The sequence below is a fragment of the Ictidomys tridecemlineatus genome, chromosome 10, assembly GCF_052094955.1.
Source record: "Ictidomys tridecemlineatus isolate mIctTri1 chromosome 10, mIctTri1.hap1, whole genome shotgun sequence".
In the NCBI taxonomy this organism is placed as follows: Eukaryota; Metazoa; Chordata; class Mammalia; order Rodentia; family Sciuridae; genus Ictidomys; species Ictidomys tridecemlineatus.
Window position 1 is genome coordinate 131020036 of NC_135486.1, and position 26093 is coordinate 131046128.

General features: G+C 41.5%; 2 protein-coding genes across 5 annotated transcripts in view; one reads left to right on the forward strand and one right to left on the reverse strand.

Annotated features, from left to right (window-relative positions):
- Nucleotides 1–223: 223 nt before the first annotated feature.
- On the forward strand, nucleotides 224–7767 carry Thumpd1 (THUMP domain 1 NAT10 acetyltransferase adaptor). The gene is made up of 4 exons (XM_005323721.5): nucleotides 224–791; nucleotides 2174–2348; nucleotides 3161–3409; nucleotides 4352–7767. The coding sequence occupies exons 1-4, from the start codon at nucleotides 561–563 to the stop codon at nucleotides 4759–4761; spliced, it is 1065 nt and encodes a 354-aa protein (XP_005323778.1). The 5' UTR covers nucleotides 224–560; the 3' UTR covers nucleotides 4762–7767.
- Nucleotides 5197–26093, reverse strand: part of Acsm4 (acyl-CoA synthetase medium chain family member 4) — a 37727-nt gene continuing 16830 nt past the window's right edge. For 3 of the 4 annotated variants that reach the window (XM_040276630.2, XM_078024256.1, XM_078024257.1), the window contains 11 exons: nucleotides 24783–24993; nucleotides 21073–21280; nucleotides 17841–17984; nucleotides 16926–17082; nucleotides 14885–14964; nucleotides 13708–13831; nucleotides 12596–12676; nucleotides 12349–12450; nucleotides 11597–11923; nucleotides 9617–9736; nucleotides 5197–8631 (listed from right to left, as the gene is read on the reverse strand). In XM_040276630.2, the coding sequence (XP_040132564.2) occupies nucleotides 8545–8631; nucleotides 9617–9736; nucleotides 11597–11923; nucleotides 12349–12450; nucleotides 12596–12676; nucleotides 13708–13831; nucleotides 14885–14964; nucleotides 16926–17082; nucleotides 17841–17984; nucleotides 21073–21280; nucleotides 24783–24993 (1641 nt within the window). In that variant the 3' untranslated portion in view covers nucleotides 5197–8544. The remainder of the gene's footprint in view (nucleotides 8632–9616; nucleotides 9737–11596; nucleotides 11924–12348; nucleotides 12451–12595; nucleotides 12677–13707; nucleotides 13832–14884; nucleotides 14965–16925; nucleotides 17083–17840; nucleotides 17985–21072; nucleotides 21281–24782; nucleotides 24994–26093) is intronic. The other variant, XM_078024258.1, reaches the window with a different exon arrangement.

Below are 26093 nucleotides of genomic sequence, written 5' to 3' on the forward strand. Positions count from 1 at the left end.
GGTTGTTATTTTTCGTATCATTCATTAATACTTTTGTAAATAGTGGTGGGTCTGGGTTTGGAACCAAAGGTTGGTTGGCAGTGAGTGCAGTGCCCTTTCACCAGGTTGTCTCTTTTAGGATTTTGTAGGAGCTCTAGTCTGTTAAAACTTTGCGCCAGAAGAATAGTTTGGGCAAATGTGGCAAACATTCACTCCTGAACACATTCATCAAAAGTGGCATCTTTTCAATAATTTAAAGAAGGTAATACAGTTACCAAGACTGTTGCTGAGACTGGGCTAAAAGGACGAGAGAAAGCAGTGTGTAAAACACTCAACATTCTTGGTTGTAGGCTAAAAGAAACGTATTCTGGCAAATTTGGGTGGAAATGAAATTTACTGGAAGACTTTTGGACAGTTGACAGAACGATCGGGAGGCTTTTAGGACCCGGCGCAGCACGGAAGGTCTGGAGGTGGGCAGACGTCGTGGCGCACACTTGACGTCATCGGCTCGCGCCGGCAAAAGCGAGGACGCCAGGAAACCAGGAGAAACGCGTTTCTCTCTGCTTCGGCTCGCACGCGCCATGGCGGATCCCGTCCAGCAGCCCCCTCAGCCCAGCGGCGGGAAGCGCAAAGGAAAGGCTCAATACGTGCAGGCCAAGCGGGCTCGGCGCTGCGACGCCGGCGGGCCGCGGCAGCTGGAGCCCGGGCTGCAGGGCATCCTCATCACGTGCAACATGAACGAGCGCAAGTGCGTGGAGGAGGCCTACAGCCTGCTCAACGAATACGGCGACGACATGTACGGGCCCGAAAAGGTACCGGTCTGGTGCTGGCGAGCCGGCCTGCCGGCCTGTGGGAGGAGGGACGTTGGAAGGTCGGCTGCCTTTGTACGCGTGCGCGCGACTTGCCGCGTGCGCTGGGCGGCGGGGGCGTGGCCTCGCCTGGACCCCGCGCTCTCGCCTGTCCCCGGCCCTGCGCCCTCCCCTCTCCTGCAGACTCCTGGCCAGTGGGTGTCTGGCCTGACGTGCAGTCTGTCATCTTATGATTTTCTTTCCATCTTTAATTACAGTACCTCCCATTTATTGAGTGCTTCCTGCAGGCCAAAAGATGTTCTTTACACGACAGCTTTGTGAAGTGGTCTGTAATAATGCATTTGCCCTAAGCCATGCTATTATCTGTAAAATAGTGGGTTTGATATTAATGCTAGTTATTAACCAAATGCACATAAAATACATTTAAAAAGGACATTTTTTTGGGGGATTGAATTCAGGGACATTTAACCACTGAGCCACACATCTCGTTAAGTTGCTTAAAGCTTCACTAATTTGCTGAGGCTGCCCTTGAATTCGAGATCCTCCTGCCTGGGCCTCCCAAGCCGCTGGGATTACAGGGCTGTGCCACTGCACCTGGCTACTTTTTTTTTTTTTTCAACCAGTACCACTTGAAATTTCACTACCCCATCACATTGTGGGTGTCATGATATATTTTTGGCTTAGAATTTGTATCAGTATTCACATACATACCCTGAGGAATAAAGTGAAGAAGAATAGTACAGAGGGCCTTATTGTTTTCTAGCTCTGGGACCTGGGCATAGGTACAGTATTTAATATGGCTGAGTTATATTTAAGAAATGATAGGTACTTTGGTTGGCTAGAAAGTTGCTTATGTACACAAAGTATATTCTGGATATATACAGTTTCCTTAAATGTGCACGATTAGTGTTTGATTGGTGCTGTCATTGTTAGGGCAGAGAACTGGGCAACAGGTGAATGTCTGCCCTATCTATACTGGTACCTTGATCAAGTTCTCAAAAACTCTGTCCTTTTCCTCAGTAGAACAGGAGTAAGGGTTCCTTAATTCTGTTAACTATTTCGTTCTGATCTTACTGACAGAAGAGTCAGGCACGAAGATTAAATTTAGAGATGGTGTTAAGGTCCACCCTGATGGGCTTCATCTGATGAGCACAGTTTCCTCTGCCAGACTGTCAAGGTGCTTTTGAAAACATTTTCAAATGCTACCACAATGTGAGGGCACTCCCTTCTTCCCTCAGAGTTTGGAGGGAGTGTTTGCTCAGTCTTAAAATACTTGACTGTCAACATTAAGCCATCTGCCTCCAGGAGTTTCACATAAATATTTAATTATAGTGTTTAAACATGAGCTGTTGTGTCATTTCTGCCTATTGGTTTCATGTGAACAGTTTACAGATAAGGATCAGCAGCCCTCTGGAAGTGAGGGAGAGGATGATGATGTGGAAGCTGCCTTGAAGAAAGAAGTTGGTGACATTAAAGCTTCTACAGAGATGAGGCTAAGAAGATTCCAGTCAATGGAGAGTGGAGCGAATAATGTAGTCTTCATCAGAACACTTGGGATAGGTGTGTCTAAACCCCTAATGTCATTGATCCTACAGTATTTGGATAGCTCTCTTTCTCAGAAAACACTGCCTATTAAATGGCTTCATGGGCATGGCTCTTGTAATCATTTTATTGCAAACTTTGTAGACCATATTAGCAGTAGGAACAGAGAGAGGTAGAATGAGGAGGTGCTCATTAGCATTAGCTTAGGAGTGGAAACTGGCTTTGCCCCATTTCCTTTGTATGTAACTTTAGGCAGAAGGAAAGTGCATGTTCTGACTGCAGGGGGCAGTTGCTACCCAGCTCTAGCCAATGGTTGCCTTTTGGGGAATTAGAGCCAGATTTTATGAAGGAAATCTGGAGAAGTTCTTAGATTTTAAAATGTGGTCAGCTAATTTAAAAAATATGGAAAACACTGAGCATTCCCAAAGAGACTGTGTATAGCCTGAGGACCACCATTTCATGACAATGCACTGTAGCATTCAGAGAGTCTGTCTTCCCAGATCTGAGATCTAGACTTGTGTACTCATTAGTTGATATATTAGTCGAATCTTTTTAAGTGACTTGCACTTTTTTGTTTTTGTAAAAAAGTGTTTACTGTTTAATGTTGGTTACTCTGATAGTGCTATTGTTATAGGAAAACAATAGTAGGGTATTGTAGTTGGATAAATTGGGGCATTAAAAACATTAACTCCAGAATCTACATGAATAATTACTTTTAACAAAAGCAGTAATGATGAAATGTTAAAATATCAGCTATAATGTAGGCACTGAAGAAATACTAGTTGGAAAAACTTGTTTGTTCTGTGCTGATTTCTTTTGTTTTATTGTAGAACCTGAGAAATTGGTGCATCATATTCTCCAGGATATGTACAAAACCAAGAAAAAGAAGACTCGAGTTATTCTACGAATGTTACCCATCTCAGGCACGTGCAAAGCTTTCTTAGAAGATATGAAAAAGTATGCAGAAACATTTTTGGAACCCTGGTTTAAAGCTCCAAACAAAGGGACATTTCAGATTGTTTACAAATCTCGAAATAACAGTCACATGAATAGAGAAGAAGTTATCAAAGAGCTGGCAGGTATGTTTCTCTTACTGATTTTATATGGATATGCGGTGGTAAACACTTGTTTAAGGATTTCTTTTTCTTTGGTACCAGGATTGAACCCAGGGGCACCTAACCACTATACCACATCCTCAACCCTATATCATATTTTATTTAGAGATAGGGTCTCACTGAGTTGGTCAGTGCCTTGCTTTTTGATAAGGCTGGCTATGAATTTGTGATCCTCCTCTCTCAGCTTCCCAAGCCGCTGGGATTACAGGCATGTGCCTACGCACCAGCAAGGGCTTCTATTTTAACATATAAGGTTTACTTTTTTCAGTGTAAATCAAGTATAATAAAATATTAAACCTATTTCAGTAAATTAAATATGAGATTTTCTGGTACTCCTTTCCAAATTGAGGTTTGGAATTTTCTTTTGGAAAAAAGTATATTTGTCTTTACCTACTCTTGGAAGATTGTTTCAAGGATTCCCTACGGATACCAAAGTGTGGATGCCCAAGTCCCTTATAAAGATGTAGTGTTTGCATACAACCTGTGCACATCTTCCATATACTTTTAAGTCATCTCTAGATTACTTAGAATACCTAATTCAACATAAACATATAAACCGTTATTATCTATAAGGAGAAAATAATAACAATAAAAAAGTCTATGTGTTCGGCACAGATGCAGTTTTTTCCCAAAGTTTTTGAACTAAGGTTGGTTGAATCTGTGGATGCCAGGCCCATGGATATAGAGGGCCAATTGTATGTTTTAAAATTAAATGTCTCAGAACTTCATTCAAATTTATTTATTGAAAGGATTCAGGGTATTTGATTCAGGTTCACCTAGAAGAATGGACTAGTACATATTGTGTTTAACAAATCCCCAACAGAAAGGAATGAGAATTTGTTTATATCCATCAAGCTTAGTGGTATCCCTCTCTCAATCTAAATGTTGTTCCTATTTTTATTACAGGAATAGTGGGCAGCCTTAATTCAGAAAATAAAGTGGATCTCACCAATCCCCAGTACACGGTGGTAGTAGAAATCATCAAAGCTGTCTGTTGCCTGAGTGTTGTGAAAGATTACATGTTGTTCAGAAAGTATAATCTCCAGGAGGTGGTGAAGAGTGCTAAAGACCCATCCCAGCCTCACCCAAAGCTAGGAAATGGGAAAGAAGTGAAATTGGAATCTGATGTCAAATTAAATCAAAATGACTCCTCAGAAGGGAAAAATAACCAGCAGGTGGTACCAGAGAATAACGAGGAGCCAGGGCAAACAAAACCCAAGCCTGAGTCACAAGTGGTGAATGAGGAAGGAGCTCAACCTGAACTTGCTGATCAAGTCATGGGAGGATCCAAGTCAAATGAAAATGACCACTCGTAGGAGGAGGTGGGTTTCTCAGTGAGGTTCTGTGAGATGCTAACAGGGTTCCATGTGAAATTATAATATTTGATGTTGTGCTGCAGAGTGCTAATCTCACAGTATCAACAGTGACCCCTCAGCCCTGTTAGCAGTTTTGTCAGAGCACTTTCAGCCCCCTTGGTGTGAGTATGGGCCCACCTGCTGTCACACAGGGAGGGGGTGGGAGAAAGGTGTGGGCTCCTCCCTTCTTCTCTTCCCCAGCCTCCCCATATGCACTGCCAGTTGTTTTATGGAGTGAATATGCTCTGAGAAACAGAAATCAGAGGGAAGTTTTCCTTCTAAGCAAGGAATTTTTTTTGTGCCACAACTAAGCTATCCCCTGCCATTTTGTTCTAAACATTGCAAAAATGTGGATTTTGTAGATTAGAAGTGAATTGTTTTGTGATTGTTTTATAGTTTTGTCTTTCTTGTTTAGTTATTATGTCATTTTTATCTTTGAATAATGTTTGCTTGCTGTGAACAAGTATTATGGTCATTGCTGCAGTTTTTGAAGGCAAGGTGGTGAGATAGAAGAGGACCATTCCAGGCCTATACCTACAGACATTTCTGATAAAGTTGGTGATAAGGAATCATAATCTCCTAGTACAACAGCCAAACAAAGAGATTCTGTCATTCCAGTGAAAGCTCCTCCTCCAGGGTTTGATATGGATCTGTGAGCCAAGCTGTCCTGCGCAGTGGACATTGTCTGTGGCATGCATCTTACTAGCAGTTAACTCCAGCAGTTGTAACTAAATCATTTGACAAGGATATTGGTTAGTTTAATAGCTTTTGGAATATCAAAAACAGTAAAACTTTTGTTTTAAAAAAAAATCACACTCAGTGAAGTAAATTATTTAGTAGACTGTATCCCAGAAAAGAAAAAATTATGTAGTTGGTGAAAATCTAACAATATCAACATTTCAGTGCTGGGGCAAGTATAAGAAATAGAAATGACTTTTCTCTCAGTTTTTAGTGATATGTTGCATGAGGTAAAGAGGTTTTGTGTAGTTAACTGAGAAATAGCAACCTCTACCTGGGTTGAGTCATCAGATTTCACAAATATTTGTTTTGCTGTAGCATTTATAAGATTTCTAAATGATGATAAAATAAATGAACCTTTTTTTTTCCCTGCTGCTAGAAGTCTCTTAAAACAAAGGCCAATATATCTTTATATCATTGTACCTAAAAAAAACGAAGGTCTGTCATCTGTACTAGTGCCCCATGTTTGGTGCTTGGCTCCGTGATGTTGGCAATACAGCACACTGCTTTCTTCACTGAGGTGCTGATATCAACAACGTGGAGATGAAGAAAATTCTCAATAATGCTACAAAAATGGTTAATTTATTATTAAAGATTCATTTATGCCAAGAATGTTAAGCAAATCCCCAACTAAAACTTGGGACAAAGAGCACATGTATCTTATACAACCTACAGATACCTGGTGGCTTATCAGAAGAAGAGTTCGTAAAGAATGTTTGAGTGGAAAAGTGAATTACTACAGCACTTACAAGAAAATAGGGCAGGACTTGCTGAGTGCTTTCAAAATGAAGAATGGCAGTAGAAAGCAGCCTATTTAGCAGAAATTGCTATTGCATAAGTAATGAAAAAGTTTCTGCAAGATCCTAGAGAAAAAGTTTTTTCTTAAAGTGATAAGAATCTAAGATTTAGAAGGAAACTTAACTCTGGAAAAGTAATTTTAAAGAGTTGCCAAAGGAACTCTTGAAATGTTTCTCAGCAACTTGTACTTCATAATGAAGAATGCAAACATTACAAGTCTTCTGCCTGGAAGGAATGCAAAACCAAAGTAAGTAGTGTTTCTTCTCCTGTTTCCACTCTGAAGGAAGAGAAAGAACTCCACTCTGGTCTTTCAGCTCAGGACTTGTTTGAAATAAGAGCATCCTTCAACTTAGTGCTCACACTCATGCCATGAGGTATTCCTGCAGGGGTTACCTGAATTTGAAAATGTCTTCAAGGGTCCCTCCCAGGTAAAGTGATTGAAAAAGGCTGGAAGACACTTAGGAGCAGTATAATATAAATTGTGTAGATTGAGAACATTAAGGGACTATTCTTTTTCAATTTAAGAAAGTTTGGTAGTAGCATAAGTGAAAACTCCCTGTATGAGTGTCTGCCTGTGTAATAGCTAGTCACCTTGGGAATGCGCGTGTACCCTTAGAGCTCTTTGTGATAAACCAGATTAGGAGGATGTGGGAGGGACAGAGAGGGTGGGCAAGATCTTGCTGACAGGTGGGGTGGTAGGTATCTTCAGATGTTTAGAATGTTAATGAGGCTGAGGTCTTCTTGGAAGGATGAGTGCTGTCAGTGTTGTTTGGGGGAACAGGGAGGATGGGATCCTGGTGCCTTCTTCAGTGGACTTGCTCCAAGATAAAGATACTTTTGATAGCACAAAATAAAGGGACTCTGGGAATAAGTTGGCCATACAGCTACAGAACATAGAACTCTGTGGCACTAACTGGTTCCTTTTGCTTTGTGAAGCTGCTACTTTACAAAAGAATTTTATAGTTTAGGTCTAGTCACTTTTTGTGTTTATTTGTATTTGATAAGACCTGAGTGTCACATAAACTGTTCTTCCCCAACTGTACAATACCATGTTCTGTTGGGGTCTAAATTCATCCATTGACAGCTTTTGCTTTCAGGTTAACATCTGTTTATTTTCACTGACATTTGAGCATCTTGTTACAAATGATGAGATTCCAGGGTGGAATTGAATGCTTTCCTTTATTTTTCTTTTAAATTTTAAAAAATTACAGCAGTTAAAAACATTCTTGTGGTTTAATGAACTCTTTTGCTCTGGTGAAAAAAGAATTAAAATTGGCATTTTAAAATATGTTTCTCAAAACTTAAAAACACAATTTTCAAATGTTAGTTTTACTTGTGTTTTGCTTTTTGTATAGCCAGATATTCAGCTTGTTTTTCATAGTTTCTTGTATTTTCCCAAAAAAAAGAATCAAAATAAATTTGTTCCGTAAAGATTGGTGTTCTGTACTTTTTCTTCCTTTCTACCTCTTAGTAATACAATCTCATTTCATAGTATTCATATCACAAAAAATATTTGCATGTCAAATAATGTATCAAAAAAATCATATACATGGTTCTAAAACGTAAAGATAGAAAAAATTTTTAGTTGCTCTAGATTAAATACTCTCAGCACAGGCCTGTAATTCCAGCAACTCAGGAGGCTGAGACAGGAGGATCATGAGTTCAGAGCCAGCTTCAGCAATAAAGGTGCTGAGCAACTCAGTGAGACCCTGTCTCTAAATAAAATACAAAATAGGGCCGGGGATGTCGCTAAGTGCCCCTGAGTTCAATTCCCAATACTCTCACCCCTCAAATTTCCTAAATAATCAAAGTTTCAGGTATTTTGTCTTCGGATATTAATCTCATAAAGATGCTATGCAGAAGAAATTCTGACTTGAACATTTTTCTTAGAATTATTCTTTAATTAAGCATGACAAGATAAATGAAACATTTATTGTGTGCTATGCTTTTCAGAGTAATCATTTTACCTCTGCTATTTTAAACACTACAAATCATTACCTTTGTTGGTTAGGTCATAATAATATTCTTCTCAAATATGTTTAGATATTTATTTGCTGCTTTATTTTTTGGCTAAGTGCAAAACAAAAATTCAGATGAGTTTTCAACCAGGAAAAATCTTATACATTTTAAGAAAGTAATCAGAATTTATCAGGAAGTACTAAAGGAGAGCTTCAAGTTACCCTTAAATCCTTCAGTTTTCTTATCAAGCTACCTTCGTCCCCATTCTTGGTCTCTTAGAACGTTGCGCTTGATTTTTCCAGTGATTGTCTTTGGGAGTTCTTGAACAAATTCCACCTAATTGACAGGCATATTATGAGACACTTAATTCCATTGGCTTATCCCAGCTGTCAGTGTAATAGGAGAGAAGGCTCATGAAACTCAGAGGCTGAATTTTAGCTCTGGAGATGTTCTTAACCTGAGCTCATTGCATTTTGTGGGCACCAGAAACTGGTCTGTTCAGATAGTAAGGACCACAGGGCAGCTGCCTCTTACTGTTGTTTAGGGTAAATTCACTATGGGCTCTGCCAGAAGAAAGTAACTCCTTTTGCCCCTTTGTTTCCTCTCTAGACTTGACCATAAAGTGCTGTCTGTTCCCTTCAAAGTAAGATAATGGGGGGAAAAAAAAAAAAAGATGTATTTTAAAATGTCATCAACCCTCATTTCTGAAAATCAAAGGGTTTAGTTTATTGGAGAAAGTGTTAAAATGGTTGATTAGTTATTGGGTTGAAATTAACTTCCTTTTGGCTCAAGTGGCAACTGAAGTGGAATTGATTCAGAGAGGATTAGTCCATATCAAGCAGTAGGCCTCCAGGGCAGGAAGGAAACTGCAGTTCTGTCTGTACTTAGGATTGTTTTTGAGTCCTCTCTTGAAGAAGGTTTCAGGGAAGATCCTTCCTTTGGATACTATCTTCATGAGCCTTAAATGAGGTCACTTGATACTTTCAGGCATGCACTTTGAATTTATAGGCCTATTAGGCCAAGAGAACCAAGAAGAATCAGGTGCCATCCCTAAAAATAAGTCACTTTGGCAGATACTGCCTCTATTCTCCCCATATGGAATAGAACTAAGAATTAATTAGTTACATAAGGATTCTTACTCTGTATTTCAGAAGTTTTTTTTTTTTAAACCTAGTTTATCACATATTTGTAGTGCCCTGATATGTAACATTTTAAAGCGAAATTCTCAGGCTAAACTGAAAAAGTATACTATTAAGTCAAAATCCAGTAAAATCTATAGACCTGCTTAGACCCTAGTTTGGTAACCCAAAGGTGTACTTGCCTTTCTTGGATATTTGTAAGGTGCAGTTGATTTTTTCACATGATCCTGAAGCTCCAGAGTTAATTTCTCAGGGTTGGAGGATTTGAAAGGTGCAGATAAGACAACAAAAGCTTTCACCACCTGCAGGCAAAAAAAAAAAAAAAAATTTACATCGCCATCTTTGTTTTTCAGACAAGTCGAGGGCTGAAGGTAGGCACTGTTAATAGCAACTCGTGATAAGTTCAGTCACCTCTGAACAGAGCTTGTACACAATTATAAAGTTTGATAGCTATTTCCAGGTAAATGAGTTGTGAGTGAGGGGTGCAGTGATGCTTTTATGGCTGCGTTCTGTTTACATATTTAACATTTCCCTTGACCTGTGTAACTAAACAGACATCATTGATTGACAGATGACCCCTTACGCCAACAAGCCTATAAAAGAAACGTTGTTGCAGGACAAATAGAGGGTCTGGAGAATATGGTTTGAAGGGGTGTTGGGGACCCCTAAGGGAGGAAGGATGATGTGTCAGTAATGTGCATTTGACCACAAATGCCTCTAAGGTGTTTCTTGCCTCCTCTGTTTTGCCTCTCTTTAGAGCAATTAGATCATTATTGGGTTAGCAAGCCTACTTCAAATGTTATTCATACATGGATTCTAATAGGTATATACTTTTGGTGTCCTGAAATCAAGAGGAGACTATTTTGGAAAATGTGATTAGATGATAGTGGAGGGGGTCCAGGCAGTAGGGGCACAGGATCCCATGTTCCTGCAGAGGGTCTCTGGCAGGAGAGAGGGAGGAACAGAAAGCTGTGGAAGGATGCTGATAGGCACACTATTTGGGGATTTTTTTCCCCCACTTGCTGAGTCTGGAAACTTTCATGAGGAATGGAAATTCTCCTTTCATGTTATAAGGCTTCCTCCTAGAACTAAGGTTATTACCGTCATTGCCTTAGTAACCTTTCATTAGACCCTAAAAGGCCATGGGACTTATTTGGAGTCTGGCCGCAATCTATTTGTATCTTTTCTGTAAGAAACGGTATTTTGAGCTCCCTGACAATTTTACAGACTGAAGTCTATTGCTTTTGTTTATGTACCCTCTGTTCCCCGTTTTTAGTAACAGTGCTTGTAATTTCCTATGGAGCATTACCCTAACTTCTCCCTGGTGGGGTTGGTACTAGCCCTCATGTCTGATGACAGGCATGTGACCCCGGCCTGGCCAGTGGCCTCTATCATTCTCTAGACCACATTGGCTGGAGATGTGATCTAAGATGGGCAAATGAGATCGTGGAAGTTACTTGAAACAGTTGAAAAGAACTTTTGTCCTTTCCTGGAAGAGTGGGGAGGATTGTTAAGCCACAGGAGCCTGGAGTTGGTTGTTATCCACCAAAGTGTTCAAATGGTGCCAACTTAAGCAACAACAGAGCTAGACATGGAGAGAGACTGTCACGCTAACTTCACTGAATGCTTGGCTATATCTGCTCCTGAATATTTGTTTGTGTGAGCCCCCCAAATTATTGTTATTATTATTTATAACTGAAATCAGTTTGAGTTGAATTTTTGTCCCGTGCCATCTAGAGAATCCTAATCTTCAACCAGGAGCAGTGGCCCACGCCTGTAATCCCACCTTCTTGGGAGGCTGAGGCAGAAGGATCGAGAGTTCAAAGCCAGCCTCAGCAAAATGCGAGGTGCTAAGCACTCAGTGAGACCCTGTCTCTAACTAATATACAAAAACTAGGGCTGGGGATGTGACTCAGGGGCTGAGTGACCCTGAGTTCAATCTCTGGTACCAAAAAAGAAAAAGAAAAAAAAAGAGAGAGAAAATCCTAATCCTCTTTGGGACATAGCTCATTTGTAAAGTTGATTGCCTACTACACTATTTTAAAATTTTTGGCCACATGTATGCCCTATAAATGACCACTCTTGATTGAGTCTTCGCTGTGGTCAAATGCACAGAAGTTGAAATACGAAATTGCAGCTGCAATGAATGGCGTTGGCTCTACCTCTCCCCTGATCGGATCTGGACTGCTGACCACGGCCGACTCCACCACCGCAGGGTGCTCTATGAGTGCGCTCTCCACCTCGAAGGGCCCAATGCGGTACCTGCCGAGGAAAAGAAAACTTGAGTGCTGTGCTCTCCCAGCGGATTGCCCTCCCCGACGAATCGACTCGTCACTTCCTGCGAGTGGCAAAGGTACAAACCCAGAGGATATGATGACATCATCAGCTCTGCCCACAAACCAGAAGTACCCATCACTGTCCTTCACGCCTCTGTCTCCGGTGACATAAAAATTTCCTCTTAAGGTGGCAGCAGTTTTCTCTGGGTTGTTCTAGGAATCAAAAGTGTCATTTGGGAATTAGTTTGCACAAAACAGACAGGGACATGGCACCCATTAAATGACTGGCACAGTACACATTCTACTTCCAAAGAAATGTGTTTTTTTTTTTCTTAAAAAATAGTTTCCAGCATAAAATACAAAAGTTCCAAAAAAGTTTAATAAAAGGAAAGTCTCTCTTTTTCCTTCTGATGCCTCCCTCTGTCCCCACTCCTGCCCCCAGCCTGTCCTTTCTGAGGACAGCCACTACACCTGGTTTCTTACACCTGAAATTTAACCTTGACACTTAGGAGATGGATGAGGTTCTCTCCAGTTTACAGTTGATAAAATACACGGGGATTTGTCACTCGCCCACGTTTAATCTAGCAAGACGTGTTGGGTGGAAATTTGCACATGTCTGTATTTCTCCACTTTCATACCACATATTCAGAGAAGAAGCAGAAGGGCCGAGTGGACTTCAGTCTGAGAGCAATTTCCCCCTCTTTGCCAGGTGGTAGGACATTGCCGTTTTCGTCTATAATCTGAGAACGCAACAACAAACAGTTCAGGTTCTGACATTTTTTCTTTTCACAAAATGACAATGGGTTGTGAACAGCTGTGTAAGGAGGGGCAGGGAGCTGCCAAAACAGCTCTCTTCCTCAGGAGCCCCATAACTTCTCAACCCACCTGGACATCGTAGGGCAAGACGCCTCTCCCCATGGAGCCTGGTTTGATTTCTTGTCCTTTCACGTTGGCACAAATTATTCCCTATCGAGAAGACATGCAGTATATTAATATGTAAACTTGATTTTCTGTAGTTACATGTTTCATGACCGTGAAACTCAAGATTCCATATTGACTCATTTCCCCCAGCAGGCAAGCTCATCTTCTCATCTTCTAATATATTACTTTAGAACAGAATCCAACCTGAGTGGGCCTGGGAATCACCTGGAACGTTATTACAACATAGTTTGCTCATCCCAGAGTTTCTGATCCCACACGTTTGCGGTAGGGTCTGAAAATCTGCCTTTCTAACAAATTCCCAGACGACGCCAGTGAGTCTGGTTTGAGGACCATACTTTGAAAAACCACTTCAAAAAACTCCATGATGTGACTCTTGGAGAAAATTTCCCACAGAGAACAATGGAAAGATGGGCAGCTCATTCTGAGCCTCACCAACCCCTGCAGCCCCTGAGTTTCTCCTGGGTGGAGAGGAAGCAGGAATACTATAGAACAATCGCAATTCCCCTAAGTCCAAACCAAATTAGGAAAATTCACGAGTTTTGATAACTACTGGCAAGGTAAGTTATTTTGGGAAATGACATAAAAATTCAGAGCAGGATTGGGGCACCTCAGGTGTTCAGGTTGACAGACCTGGGACTGAAAAATCCCAGTGTCCATATCTGCAGATTCTGTATCTTTGGATTCCACCATCCAAGTATTGGAAATATTTGTTTTTTAATTGCATCTGTAGTGAATATGGGCACTTCCTCCTTTTTATTTCCTAAACAGTACAGCACAACAGGCATTTAAGTAGCATTTATATTTTGTATTACATATTGAAATTTAAATCATATTAAATTTAAATCATCTTTAAATTAATATTACATATTAAAATTTAAAGATGATTTGAAGTGTCCAGGAGGATATGTGTAGGTTAGATGCAAATGTTGCACCATTTTATATAAAGGGACCTGAGCATCCCAGGATTTCGGTATTATCCTCTGGGGTCCTGGAAACACTCCCCATCGATACCGGGGCACCACTGTATTGAACTTAAACTCTGCCCTTAAATATACCACTTCTGTCTGTCCGTAGCCCTCGTACAGCTGCAGCCCAGTTTGCGCCTTCCACTGTTCCATCACCTCCGGGTTGAGCGGCTCCCCTCCCGTCACACAGTGCCGCAGCTTCTTGAATTTGTACCTAAAGAGAAAGAGCTGGAGGTAGTCTTGGGGGAGAGAGAGGGGTGACTCTCACAGTGAGGTAAGGAAGACATTCAAGCAACAACCCGGAGAGCTAGGGAGGCAAGTCTTGGAAAAGATCCCTCTACCCACGTTTGTTGAATGACTGCCATGTCGCCAGACCATTAGTGATGAAAAGATACTCCTGAAGGAGCTTACACTGTGGCCAGGGGCGGGGAGAACTTAGCTATTAAGGAAAAGCCTAGAAGAAAATGCTAAAAATAAGTATTTGTGAGACAATGTAACAACTAACAGCAGTTAGGGCTTTAGGAGCCCTCTTAGACTCTGTTTTACAGATGAGGAAACAGACTAGAAAGGTTAAAGAATTTGCCCAAGCCCAGGGGCCTTGGGAGGCTGAGATGGGAGGATTGTGAGTTCAAAGCCAGCCTCAGCAATAGCAAGGTGCTAAGCAACTCAGTGAGACCCTGTCTCTAAATGAAAACACAAATAAGGCCGGGGATATGGCTCAGTGGACAAATGCCCCTAAGTTCAATCCCGGTACCTGCCACCCCTCCAAAAAAAAAAAAAAGAATTTGCCCAAGAACTCTGGAATAATAAGGGATCAGGTGCATGCTCTATAGGGTACATGTAGCACACATCTCTCCAAGCATGTCACTTACAGTGAATTCTCACCACAGCCCCAGGAGTGGGGGAGGGGTGGGGTGATGCTTAATCTCTCTTTTGGATGGAGTTGATGGAGGCTTGGCAAGGTCATCATGAGTATCTGAGGTCACACCATGATAGCAGAACATGTTTGACTTTGGAGCTGAGCTTCTAACCACTGGCCTTACTGGACTCAGGTGAGGAACCCTGGACCAGCCTGTCTCTCACACAGGGTGGTCCCAAATGTTCGGGAGGGTGTGGGTAGGACACAAACTGTGTGTATTTAAAAGAACCATGGAACAGCCTTTGAATTGTCCTTGAAATGTGAACACAAGAGTGTTGAGAAGGGAAGGCCAGGGATGCTGGGTGAGCGCCTTCTCTGTGGTTCACACGGAGACTCCTGCCCACGTACCTCTTGAGGTCTTTCTGCACAAGCATCCGGTACACGGTGGGGGCACTGCACATGGTCGTAATGGGGTAAGTGACAAGTGTCTGGATAATGGAGAGAGACAGAGATGTTAGAAACCGTCCACGAAAGGCCATGACTAGAAGGGAGGCCTACAGCTTGTGGTCTCTTCCACCAGCATGAACTCATCTCACGGCTGCTTCTAGGAATAAGAAACCAAATATGTATTTGTTGTCACTAGTGACCATGTATCTGTTGGGCATTTCTGATTACTGTTAAGAATGTGTATCTGGGAGGGCTGGGGTTGTGGCTCAGTGGTAGAATGCGTTGCCTAGCATGTGTGAGGCCCTGGGTTCGATCCTAGGCACCACATAAAAATAAATAAATAAAGGTATTGTGACCACCCACAACCAAATATAAATATATATATATAAGAATCAAAAGAAATAAAAAGAGTATGTGTGTGTTTCAGAGACAGACAAGACACACACCATCCCAACTGACAATTGAATTGTTGAATTTGGAAACAACCCAAAGTAAGAACTGGTCTGTTTTACCCAAGGGCTGTGTGTTACCTTTCATGGTGGAAACTCATAACGTCCCTGCCCATATGTTCTTGCTTTGTGGTACCGACTGACCCACTGGTACCTCCCCAGCACCTTTCCCACAGAGAATATTAGTCCTTTTAAGTGGATTGAGTCAAGGCAGAAATGGGCATTTTTCAAGGCCTTTTGTTAATGGTTTAATGGTTTAAAATCTGATGGGCCCATTTTGTCTCCAGTTCCTTAAATGACCTAGGCATCTAAAATCTAAAGGAATATTAATGTTTCCAAGATCCTCTTTCTGGAGGAACAAGTTTCACTGTGTCAATGTGTTGACAATTGTAATAAGCTTAAGAATCTGGGAGAAGGCTCCCTAGATGTATATACAGGCTATCTGGATTGTCATAGATCAACAATTACCTGTGGGCTGAAAATGAGCATTTCTACCATATGTTCCCTAGATTTAATTTTTTTTTTCCTGTAGTGCAGGGCATTGAACCCAGGGCCTTATGCATGCGAGGCAAGCACTCTACCAACTAAGCTACATCCCCAGCCCCACTAGATTTAATTTTTAATAAGTGTAATGTATACATCTAAGAAAAGCATAAATTTATAGAGGTTTTTGTAGCACTTACATTATCTTTGTAAAATACATTATCTTTGTAAAATAAAAATGCTCTTATTTTACAAAATAAGTTAGAGACTACAAAATGAACTGATCTACAGGGCCTTCTGTAAACCTGATAAAGAAATCTCAGCCCTTCTTTACTTTGTATTTCTCTCACAGCCCTGGAGACATCGTGTCAGAGCAGTTTGCAGATAACAAACAAAGGTGTACTGTGTATTTCATATGTACTTTTTCAAACTTAATTTATTTTTCATGGATGAAATATAATTGGTCTGAATCACAGTCTTCTAAAGGGTAAGCTATCAGATATCTGAATCTAGTCATGTCTGGCTGAGATGGAAATGCACACCTGGTTTCCAGAAGAGTCTGCCAATTAAAATGAGAAGCATTCAACAAATAAAAGAGAGAGAGAGAGAGAGAGAGAGAGAGAGAGAGAGAGAGAGAGAAGCATTTAATTGTGGGTGGGGTGGAGAATGGAAGGAGCTGCTTTAGGAGAAAGATGGTCCCCCCTGCAATCTCCTCCACACAGGAGTTCGGCTTTATCAGTTATTGTCTTATGTTTCTTTAAACCAGAAACAAAATCTTTGTTTCATCTTGAGATTTCTAATCTGTTATTTGAAACCAGGCTCCTAAGCAGTCACAGATTTCGTGACACTAGAAATCCTGAGCGATTTGAGCTTAAGTCTGGGTCTCCCCCTTGAGAGAGGCGGGGTGACCCCCTCCACTCTGTCCAATGCATTGTCAAAAGCCGAGTCCCAGGAGGGTGTGCCCCTGAGAAAGGAATGACTTTCAGAAGCCCTGTGTTCCGAGGAATCATATTTTTAGTAGAAGATGGGGTGTTGCTCTAAAGAGACATGGAAGAGAGGCCCCGACTCACATCCAGGAAGGCGTCGGTGTCAAACGAGGCCATCCGATGCACAAAGACGCAGGCGCCCCAAAGCCAGGAAGAAAACACGCTGCCGATGGCGGCCTTGATCCAGCCTGTGTCTGACATGTTCCATATGACATCGGAGGACTTCAAGTCCAGCCAGTATCTGAACAATACGGAGAGGCAACAAAACAGACCCCAAATAAATAGTACAAACAAAAACAAAAACAGGAAAGCAAATAAACGAGTGTCTCTGAGGAGTGGCCATGCCCCAGAACCTCATGGGCTAGACAGAAGGGGTCAAGGGAAGCCCCAACTCAAGGCGAGGGGTTCCATTTCCTACTCTTCTCAGTGGGCTTTTCCAGGAATCCTGGGTAGTCCGTGCCTGGAGTGGGGATCTGGCTTTGGCAGGCTTTTCTGAGCTCACCCATTGAAGCAACAAATATGGATTAAGCAAATATCATGTGCTTGGCACTCTTCCAGCACAGTGAGCCAGAGAGACTGAATCTCTAAGAAGGGGAATAAGCAAACAATAAAGTAATTAAGTATGCAATAAATACCATGATTTCAAGTGGCGATAAGTGCTGTGACATAAAGAAAGCAGGGTAATGTGACAGTTTTAGAGGGTTTTATTTTATTTTATTTTTTTTAAGGAAGGCCTTTCTGGGTGGGCGAATTACCTGGCAATGAGGAGAGGGAGCCCAATGAGCCATTATGGGAATTGAATCAAAGTCACTTCCTTCTTAAGTTCTTGCTTGATCTGTGGGTCAGATGGCACCATTTACTGAACTAGGGTGGGACGGGACACCGGAAGTCATTCTATGTATGGGAGGTACTGTTCATCAGACAGTGGACGCACCTTGTGGCAGCTCTGGGGAAGAGTTCATCAAAAGCAAAGGTTTTGCTTTGAGTTTTTCTTCCTACCTTCCACAGACGGCGTACCCAATGCCAATGCTACTGTGAGAGTGCTGAGCCATCTTCGGAGAGCCCGTGGTACCGCTGGTGAAATAAATGGCCATTGGTTCTTGACTTCCTGTCTCCACACAGCTGTGCTCTTCAGAGGCAGATCTGAAAAACATGGTGGCCGGAGATGGTAGAGCCATTTAACGAGGATGTTCCTTTTGCTCTGAAACAATAGCTTCCCAGAGAGGAATCCCTTAAATCTCAGAGGGACTTTGAAGATCAGTGCTAAAAATCTAGCCATTCAAATCTCTTTTCTTTAGCTCACCTCCCTATGAGTCAAATAGAGAGCCAAGATAGCTTTCAGTATTCATAACCAAAGGGTATGCATTTTATTTATTTAAACATTTTGTTTTTCATAAGCGCTTTGCTTCATATGTGGAAGCCAGACCAAAATAAGGAGAAAAGGGGGTGGGAGAAATCGTATGGAAATAGAAGAGAGATCAGTGGAGCAGAGGAAGGGGATTGAGGGGAGGGAGGAGGGACAAGAAGAGGGAGAACAGTGGAATAAAATTGACCAAATTATGCTATGTGCATATACGGATATACCCCCATGATATTAAACTCTGATTTTGCTCTGGTACCAGGCAGTCAACTGCTTCAGGGGAGACCGTCTCTGTATGGCTCCTTAGGATAAGTCTTGATGAACTTAAGCCAATGATGGTTTAGGAGCAGGCACAATCTGCAGCTGCTCAAAAGGGTGCGTAGTCCATTTTCTGTACACTTTAGCTGTTTTTTACCCTCATATCTTTGCTTATGCTCTTCCTGTGCCTAGAACATCAATTTTATTACCTCAAGATTAGAGTTCAGGACCCTTTGCATTAGGGACAGGAAAAGAGAAGCATCAGTCTGGTCATAATCTTGACTTTTCCCCCATCCCATCTAGAATATTCTAGAAAGCGTTCATGGGCTTCTATCCTAGGAAGGCAGAAGGAAGGTGAGAGGTCTTCAAATGAACTCCTTCAACAGAAGATTCATTGGTGCTAATGATTTATTGGTGCTTATTTATTGGTGCTAATGTAAAACTGCCCTTGCTATTGCTCTGTGCGATTTATCTGAGGAACTGGCTGACTTGGCCATAACTATCCCGACCTCAGTTTGTAGAGGAGCAATCCATGGTCTTTTTGGAGTTATGACATTCCAAAGTTGTTTGAAGTGGGGATTCCCTCCATCTCGAAAACTGCCCTCCAAATGTACAGAGTTTCAGTTTGAAATTCATGTAATTCATTTTTTCCTTTTGTGAGTTTTATGCCATTTTTAAGCTTTCTTGGAGACTCACTCAAGAGTTGTTTAGGATGGGGAGACCATCTCTGAAGTGGGGTGGGGTTGCTGTTCATAGAGTGTGCAAGATAACTGGGATGGAAAAGAAATAGAACTTCAAGGTGTGGATTTTTTTTTTTTAAAAAAAAACCTCATTCTTTAAGATTTTAAATTTTGGTATTTGTATAATACACAAAAATATAAGTGTATAATTTTAAAATAAACACATGTTTTGGGTAGTGTGTTAAAAAGCCTTTTACCAATGGAAATACATAGGCAAATAACCTGGATGTCCCTAACCTTAGGAATCAATACATGTGGAATTTGAAAATGATAGTGCGATTATAATTACAACAGTATTTATGGAGTGATCGTTTTGTGCAAGGGCATTGTGCTAACATATCTCCTGCTTTATTGCATCTGATCATCAAGATAAATAAAGGAAATTTATCTTCCTTTAATAAAACCATGGCTCAATACTCTTGTTATCCACATTTAATGGGTAAGGTACAGACTTTCAGAAAGATTATTGGACTTAGATATCTAAGTTTATACAGCTTATAACACACAGGACACTGATGTGAACCCTTGGGAGAGAATTTTGCAATCAGCCAACAGGATTTGGTTCTCATTAATTGATAGAGTAAAATTTAATTCCAACCAAGGGAACTGATCTGGTATCCAACAACATTTACATGTCTTTTCTTTCTGTATACTTCTCTGGGAAAGGCTTTTGAAAACCTTTATTTATTATATGTCATCCAAGTGAATCAGTAATTTAGATGAAGGGAATGTTGATATCAAACTTTGTTGATTTTCAAATAAAAAAAGAACAAAAACATAACTTATTGAACACCTCTTTGAAGGATAATATTATTAATTAACCTTTTACCTACATCTTTTACAGCTCAGAAAGGACTTTCTCACATATTAGCTTTTTTTTTATCCTCAAAATAACACTTAAGATATATGCAGTATTCAGAATCCTCCATATTTACACAAGAAGAAAACTGAAGTTAAGTGATCTGTTTTGTTCATTCATTCATTCACAAAATATTTCTTAAGGACCTGCTATGTGTTGTTAGGTAGTGGAGATAAAGTGATCAAGTGATCAACCAAACAGATAAAGGAAGCCTCTGCTTTCTTAGAGCTTTAGAGCTTGTTAGTTAGGGCAGGTGTTGACGAACCTTTCCTATAAAGGACCAGATAGCAGATATCTTAAGCTTTGTGGACCAGAGAGTCTCTGTTGCTTCTACTCAACGTTGCAGTGGTAATACAAAAGCAACCATAGACAATATGTAAACAAATGGGCATGGCTGCCTTCCAATAAAACTTTATTTATAAAAACAAGTGGTGGGCCAGATTTGGCCTGTGGGTTCTCATATGCTGATTCCTACTCCAAAAGAGAAAAAATAGGGGAAATAAGTGAATGGACCTTGGAACTCAGATAGTAACAAATGCTATGAAGAAAACAAGAGAGTGATGTGATGGAGTGGCCTGTAGCTCTGCTTTGGCTAGTTTGGTACGGGAAAGCCCCACTTAGGATAAAACATTTGAGCTGAAATCAGACAGCAAGAAGCCAATGGTGAAAAGAACGAGGGAAGAGCATCCCAGGAAGAAAGAAGAGCAGGTATAAAGGCCCTGAGGTAGGACATGTTTGAGGAATAAAAGGAAGTGAGATAACGGATGTGGTCCAGAGGTTAAGCAAGGGCCAAGCTATGTAGGATACTCATTGTTGGCCACAGAAAGAAGAAGGAACATGGAGGCCAGAAGGCTATATTGCTTCCTACTGCTGTAAATCCTTTAATAGGTAATTCTTTTCTAGAAGGAACCCAGATCAACTCAGTGTTGCTGAGTCCTTGGAGACAGATTCCAAGATGTAGCCATGATTTGTGCTCTTACTGGTGCTACAGACGGACTAGGGGAAAATACTCACTGGAGTAACTGGTGGAAGCTGAGCCACCCTTCCCGGCTGTGTGGAGACACCAGGAGTTTGGTCTTCAGGTTAGGACACTCTGACACGATGGATTCTACTGCGGGGGCCACCTCCTCACTGACCACAATGCCCTTGGCCTCGGATACTTGCAGCCGGTAGAGGATGTCTCTTGCTGTCAGCTGGGTAGTTCCCGGCATGAAGACAAGCCCTGGGAAGGATAGAAGGTCCCGAGCTCCAAAGAACTGTTGTCCACTACGTGGGCCCTCCGTGGACCTTGGGCATTGTGCCTGAGCCTGGAGGAGTCTCACAATCCAGCCTTCACTTCCTCCTGCCTTGGTCCTAGGGCCCTCCCACAGGACCCTGGTCACTGGAAGTTCATTATGGCTCTGGGGACTGAGAGACTCCAGGTCTAATCTCTGTCTTGTCATTTGCTAGCTTTGTGGCCTTGATCTCTCGGCCTTCCTTTCTTTATCTGTGAAATGGGGATAATGGTAGCACCCGGCATATGGGAGACATTGTAATGGTGGGTGCTGATGTGACATCTTAGTGGTAATGGTGGACTCATCTCAGTGACACCCTAAGTAGCACTGGCCGTCTTACTTCAGGTTTTCATGAACGTCATCATATTCAGTCCTCTGAACCAAGAGTCTCCAAAGTGAGATTGTGAGATTTTCAAGATAATCCCATAGGAAGGAGAAAAGAAAATAACAGAACTTAAAAAAAATTGAGATACTATAATACATTTTGTGATTTTATGTCCTTTTTTTGGCTTTTATTTTATTTATCTATGTGGTGCTGAGGACTGAACCCAGTGCCCCACGCATGCTAGGCAAGCACTCTACCACAGAGCTACAACCCCAGCCCCAATTTCTCTCTCTCTCTCTCTCTCTCTCTCTCTCTCTTTGATACTGGGGATTGAAACCAGGGGCACTTAACCACCGAGTCACATCCGCAGCCCTTTTTTGTATTTTATTTAGAGACAGAGTCTCACTGAGTTGCTAAGTGCCTTGCTAAATTGTTGAGGCTGGCTTTGAACCCTCGATCCTCCTGCCTCAGCCTCCTGAGTTGCTGGGATTATGGGTGTGTGCCACTGCACCTGACTCCTATTTCCTTTTTGTATATGTATTTTATAATATGCATACTCTATTAGTGCAGTAGAACAATATTAAAAAAAAACTATAACCAAATGGCAAGAGGCATGTCCTAAATATTTTTATTGATAGAATATACAACCCCAGATACCTGGAGACCACCGTTCTAAGCAATCCTGGGAGGTTCATGCAGTCGTGACCATTTGATGGAGATGAAACCTGATCACAGCTGGTGAGTGGCAGAGGCAAAAGGTCTCAGGTCTCTGGGTCCCCGTGGCTTAGCATCACTGAAATTTACCTAGACTACTATGGCACCGCTTCATTTATACCATTTCCTCACTTTATCCTAAACACTGATTGGGCGTAGGCCTCAAAGTACCAGTTCCTGATGAGAAGAACATATGTGGCAGAACTGGATGTAAGAAAGAGAGGAGGCAGTTGCACCTTCTAAAGCGAGTCTGTGGGAAAAAAGTGGCGTTATGTGAAGCATCATGGATACCCTCTATCTTTTATGGAGCACTTACAATGTGCTTAGGATCACACTTAAAATTAACCCCAGTGTGACAAGTCACTCAAGGGTTGCGGAGTCAGCGTCAGAGTCAGGGTGCAAAGATACATTACCCAGACTTCCAAGGTGTATGCGGTATACCAGACTGCTCATTTCTTGATGAATTTCCCCAAGTTAGCTAAACAGGGAGACGTGAATTCCCAGGGAGAAGACCGTATTTTATTGAATATATTTTAAAAACTCTTATGAGAAAATGAATAAATATGTCAATATAAGGAAGTTGATTAAAGAAACACCCTAGAGGATCTCAGAACATTCACCCAATTTAAAAAACATACCATTCTTTATCTTACAAACCACTTGTTCTTAATGAATCTCAAATAACTGATCCCCTGGATTTGTGATGTGAATGTGTCCAAAGGATAAACTTCTATTTCAAAGGGACTGGAGTAATTTCAGATAGTAAGTATTCAACAGATAACAAATATCTTGGGCTGTACTGCATGCAGCTTTTCAGCAAAACCAAACTGTTCTGCCACGTGTTACAATATGATCAATCTCAGTATTCACAGAGAATTTTTGTTAATTCTGAATTAGAAAACAGATTCCTCAGCTGCTTGCTTTACGTTGAATTAACTGAGTGCTTTTGAGCATTGTGTTTATTTCCGTCAGCATTTCATAATTTGTAGTTGTTCCAAATAATATTAAGTGTTTATTTTTTTAGGACAAGTAGACAACCTTTACTCTTCTCCCAACCTATGATTAGTTTCACATTAGCAAGTCATTTTTCAATAGTGAATGTAAAAATAATTTGATATATTGCTGCTTTAATTCATATTCATATTGGCAGTCAGAGCATTTTTCAATATTATTATAAAAATCTTACTATCATATTAGCATCATTACTATCTTCTCCTTATTATAAATTATCCTTCAAGTGATAGCCCATGAAGTGGAGGTGCCAGAATTTCAATCAACAGTAAACACATCTCACCTTCCATCTTGGCTAAGTTATAATTTATGTAATCATTTCAATTTGTTTTTACTATTGTTAATGCTATTGCAACAAAGCATCTTTGTCTTCTCTATGGTAGTATCCTTTGGTATGCTTAATGATTTATTATTTCTGAATTTTTAAAATTGGTGCATTATAGTGGTGCATATCAATGGAATTTGTGCTTTCAGATTCATACATGCAAACCACATAGCAATGTGATTTGGTCAATATTACTCCCAGCACTTTCCACCTCCTCTAGCTTATTTTTAATTTGTTTATAAAGATTTATGTTGTATTTCAGAGCAGAGATTGGCAAAATTTGGGAGGGGGGGCAATAAAAGGCCAGCTAGTGACTGTTAGGTGTTGTGGGGCCACATGATCAATCTTGGTCTTAATTAGCACCTCTGATGCTATAGAAGGAATGGAGCCATAGATAACACATACATGATGAGCATGGCTGGATCCCATTACAGCTTGATTTACATAAACTGGTGGCCAACTGCAGGCTCTGGTATGCTGATTCCTGCCCTAAAGGAGAAATTTTCATTTGGGGTACATTATGTTATCATTTTGGGAGAAAAAAATGTATAACTGAATATATTAATCTTTTTGTCAGGAAAAGGTAGAGGTTTTTCAACTGAGATCTGTCTACAATACATATATTTATAAGTCCTAACATTATAAAATGCTTTTTATTTATTTTTTATTTTTATTTTTTGTATTTTCACATCAGAGAGCATCCAAATATATTCAGAGAAGAAAATTATATATCATCAGGCTGAACATGTCATAATCCAGAAATGCAAAGAAGCATTGGTACCCACATTGGCTCCTATGGAGCTTTGCATTTAAATCCTAACGGCTTGACTTTCTAGCTCTGTGACTCTGGGCAAACTCCTTAGCCTCTCTGAGAATCTCCTACAAAAAGATTATCACTGGAATACTGACTTCTTCAGGTAGTTGGTATTGCATTATGTTTGCTCTTAATTTCAACCCTTCTCTTCCTGTCCTCGGTAAGCACAGGTTTATCCAACGCTAACATTTTAGAAAAGGCTCAGGTTTTAATCTCTGTGTGTCTCTGCATGATGGACAAATGTGACATGTTGACACTCACCTGTTCGAATGCAAGCCACATTGATGAGCCACCATTCGGGGATCCGGGGCAGGATCACGGCCACTCGGTCTCCTCTCTGCAGGCCACAGGGCTTGGTGAGCACATTGGCTGCCTTTCGGGACAAGGAGCCCAGTTCTCTAAAGCTCCATTTCACCTCGTCCCCTTGGCCATTCACCCACCACAGGGCTGGGTTGGCTGGTCTCTCCCCTGTCTGGCCAGAGACATAGGAAAGAGAAGAGAAAATGCTGTGGTTTGGAAGTGTCATCTGTTAGATAAAGGCTTGGTCCCCAGCTGGTGGTGCTACTGGGAAGTAGTGGAAACTCTGGGAGGCGGGGCCTAATGGGAGGCAGTTGAGTCATTGGGGGCGTGCCCTTAGAGAGGTATTGGCACCGTGGCTCCTTCCTCTCTCTCACCCCTTTTGCTTCCCAGCTGCCCTGAGGTGAACAGGCCTCCTCCACCATATGCTCCTGTCACAATGCACCGTGGTGCCATAGCCCCAAAGCAACAGGGTCAAGTTGTCATTGACTAAAACTGTGAGCCAAAATAAACCTTTCCTCCTTTTAAGTTGTTCATCTCAGACATTTTGTCATAGCTACAGAAAGCTGACTAACAAGGCTTATAGGACTGGTTACCAGACATATGGGACATCTGCTGTTACTCCTCCTCAACACCCTTCCCTTGCATTTTAGTAACAGCAGGTCAGTTTATCTCTGGGGGGACTGCTCCTCTCCTACAGAACACAGCCTTGGTGAGACAGCCCATCAGGGCACTTGCCCTTCTCTGAACAGGGGGTGGGAATGTGACCAAAGTTGGGCCAATCAGATCTTTCCTCCATGTGAATATTTTAGTTTTCAGAGACGAACCCAAAGAGAAAATGGTTGGAACCCAGAACCCGGCTCTGGGTCCTTGGTACTTCTGTGTCCCAGGGAGCTGTCCTGGTTTCTATCCTCACTGACGCTGCTTCTCCATCTCCCACCCCAGTTTGGTAAGCCCTCCCACGTTCCTTTGATCAGGACCCTGGCATCCTTGAGTTCCCAGAGGCTGAGGCGTGGGTTTCACAGGTCACCAGGAGCAGGGTGGAGGTGGGCATCAGCTGACTGATTTCTGGAGGAAACATCGTACCCATCATTCCACAAAGTAAGTCATCTGTGCTGAAAGACATCTTTGCTTTATGTATCACCAGAAAAAGAAAATGTCCTCCCTCTCCCCACTCTCCGGAATGTTTTTTTTTTTCCATTTTCCTAGGTTGGAAAATATCTCAAAGCCCAGTTTTCCTTTCCCTTCATCGGTGAGCCTTTCTTAGCTTCCTCT

Excerpts from the sequence above, each read along its gene's own strand:
- Thumpd1 (XM_005323721.5), top strand. The coding sequence starts at position 561 with ATGGCGGATCCCGTCCAGCAGCCCCCTCAGCCCAGCGGCGGGAAGCGC. Across the intron at positions 2,349-3,160 it reads CATCAGAACACTTGGGATAG|AACCTGAGAAATTGGTGCAT; the intron begins GTGTGTCTAAAC and ends GTTTTATTGTAG. Across the intron at positions 3,410-4,351 it reads AGTTATCAAAGAGCTGGCAG|GAATAGTGGGCAGCCTTAAT; the intron begins GTATGTTTCTCT and ends TTTTTATTACAG.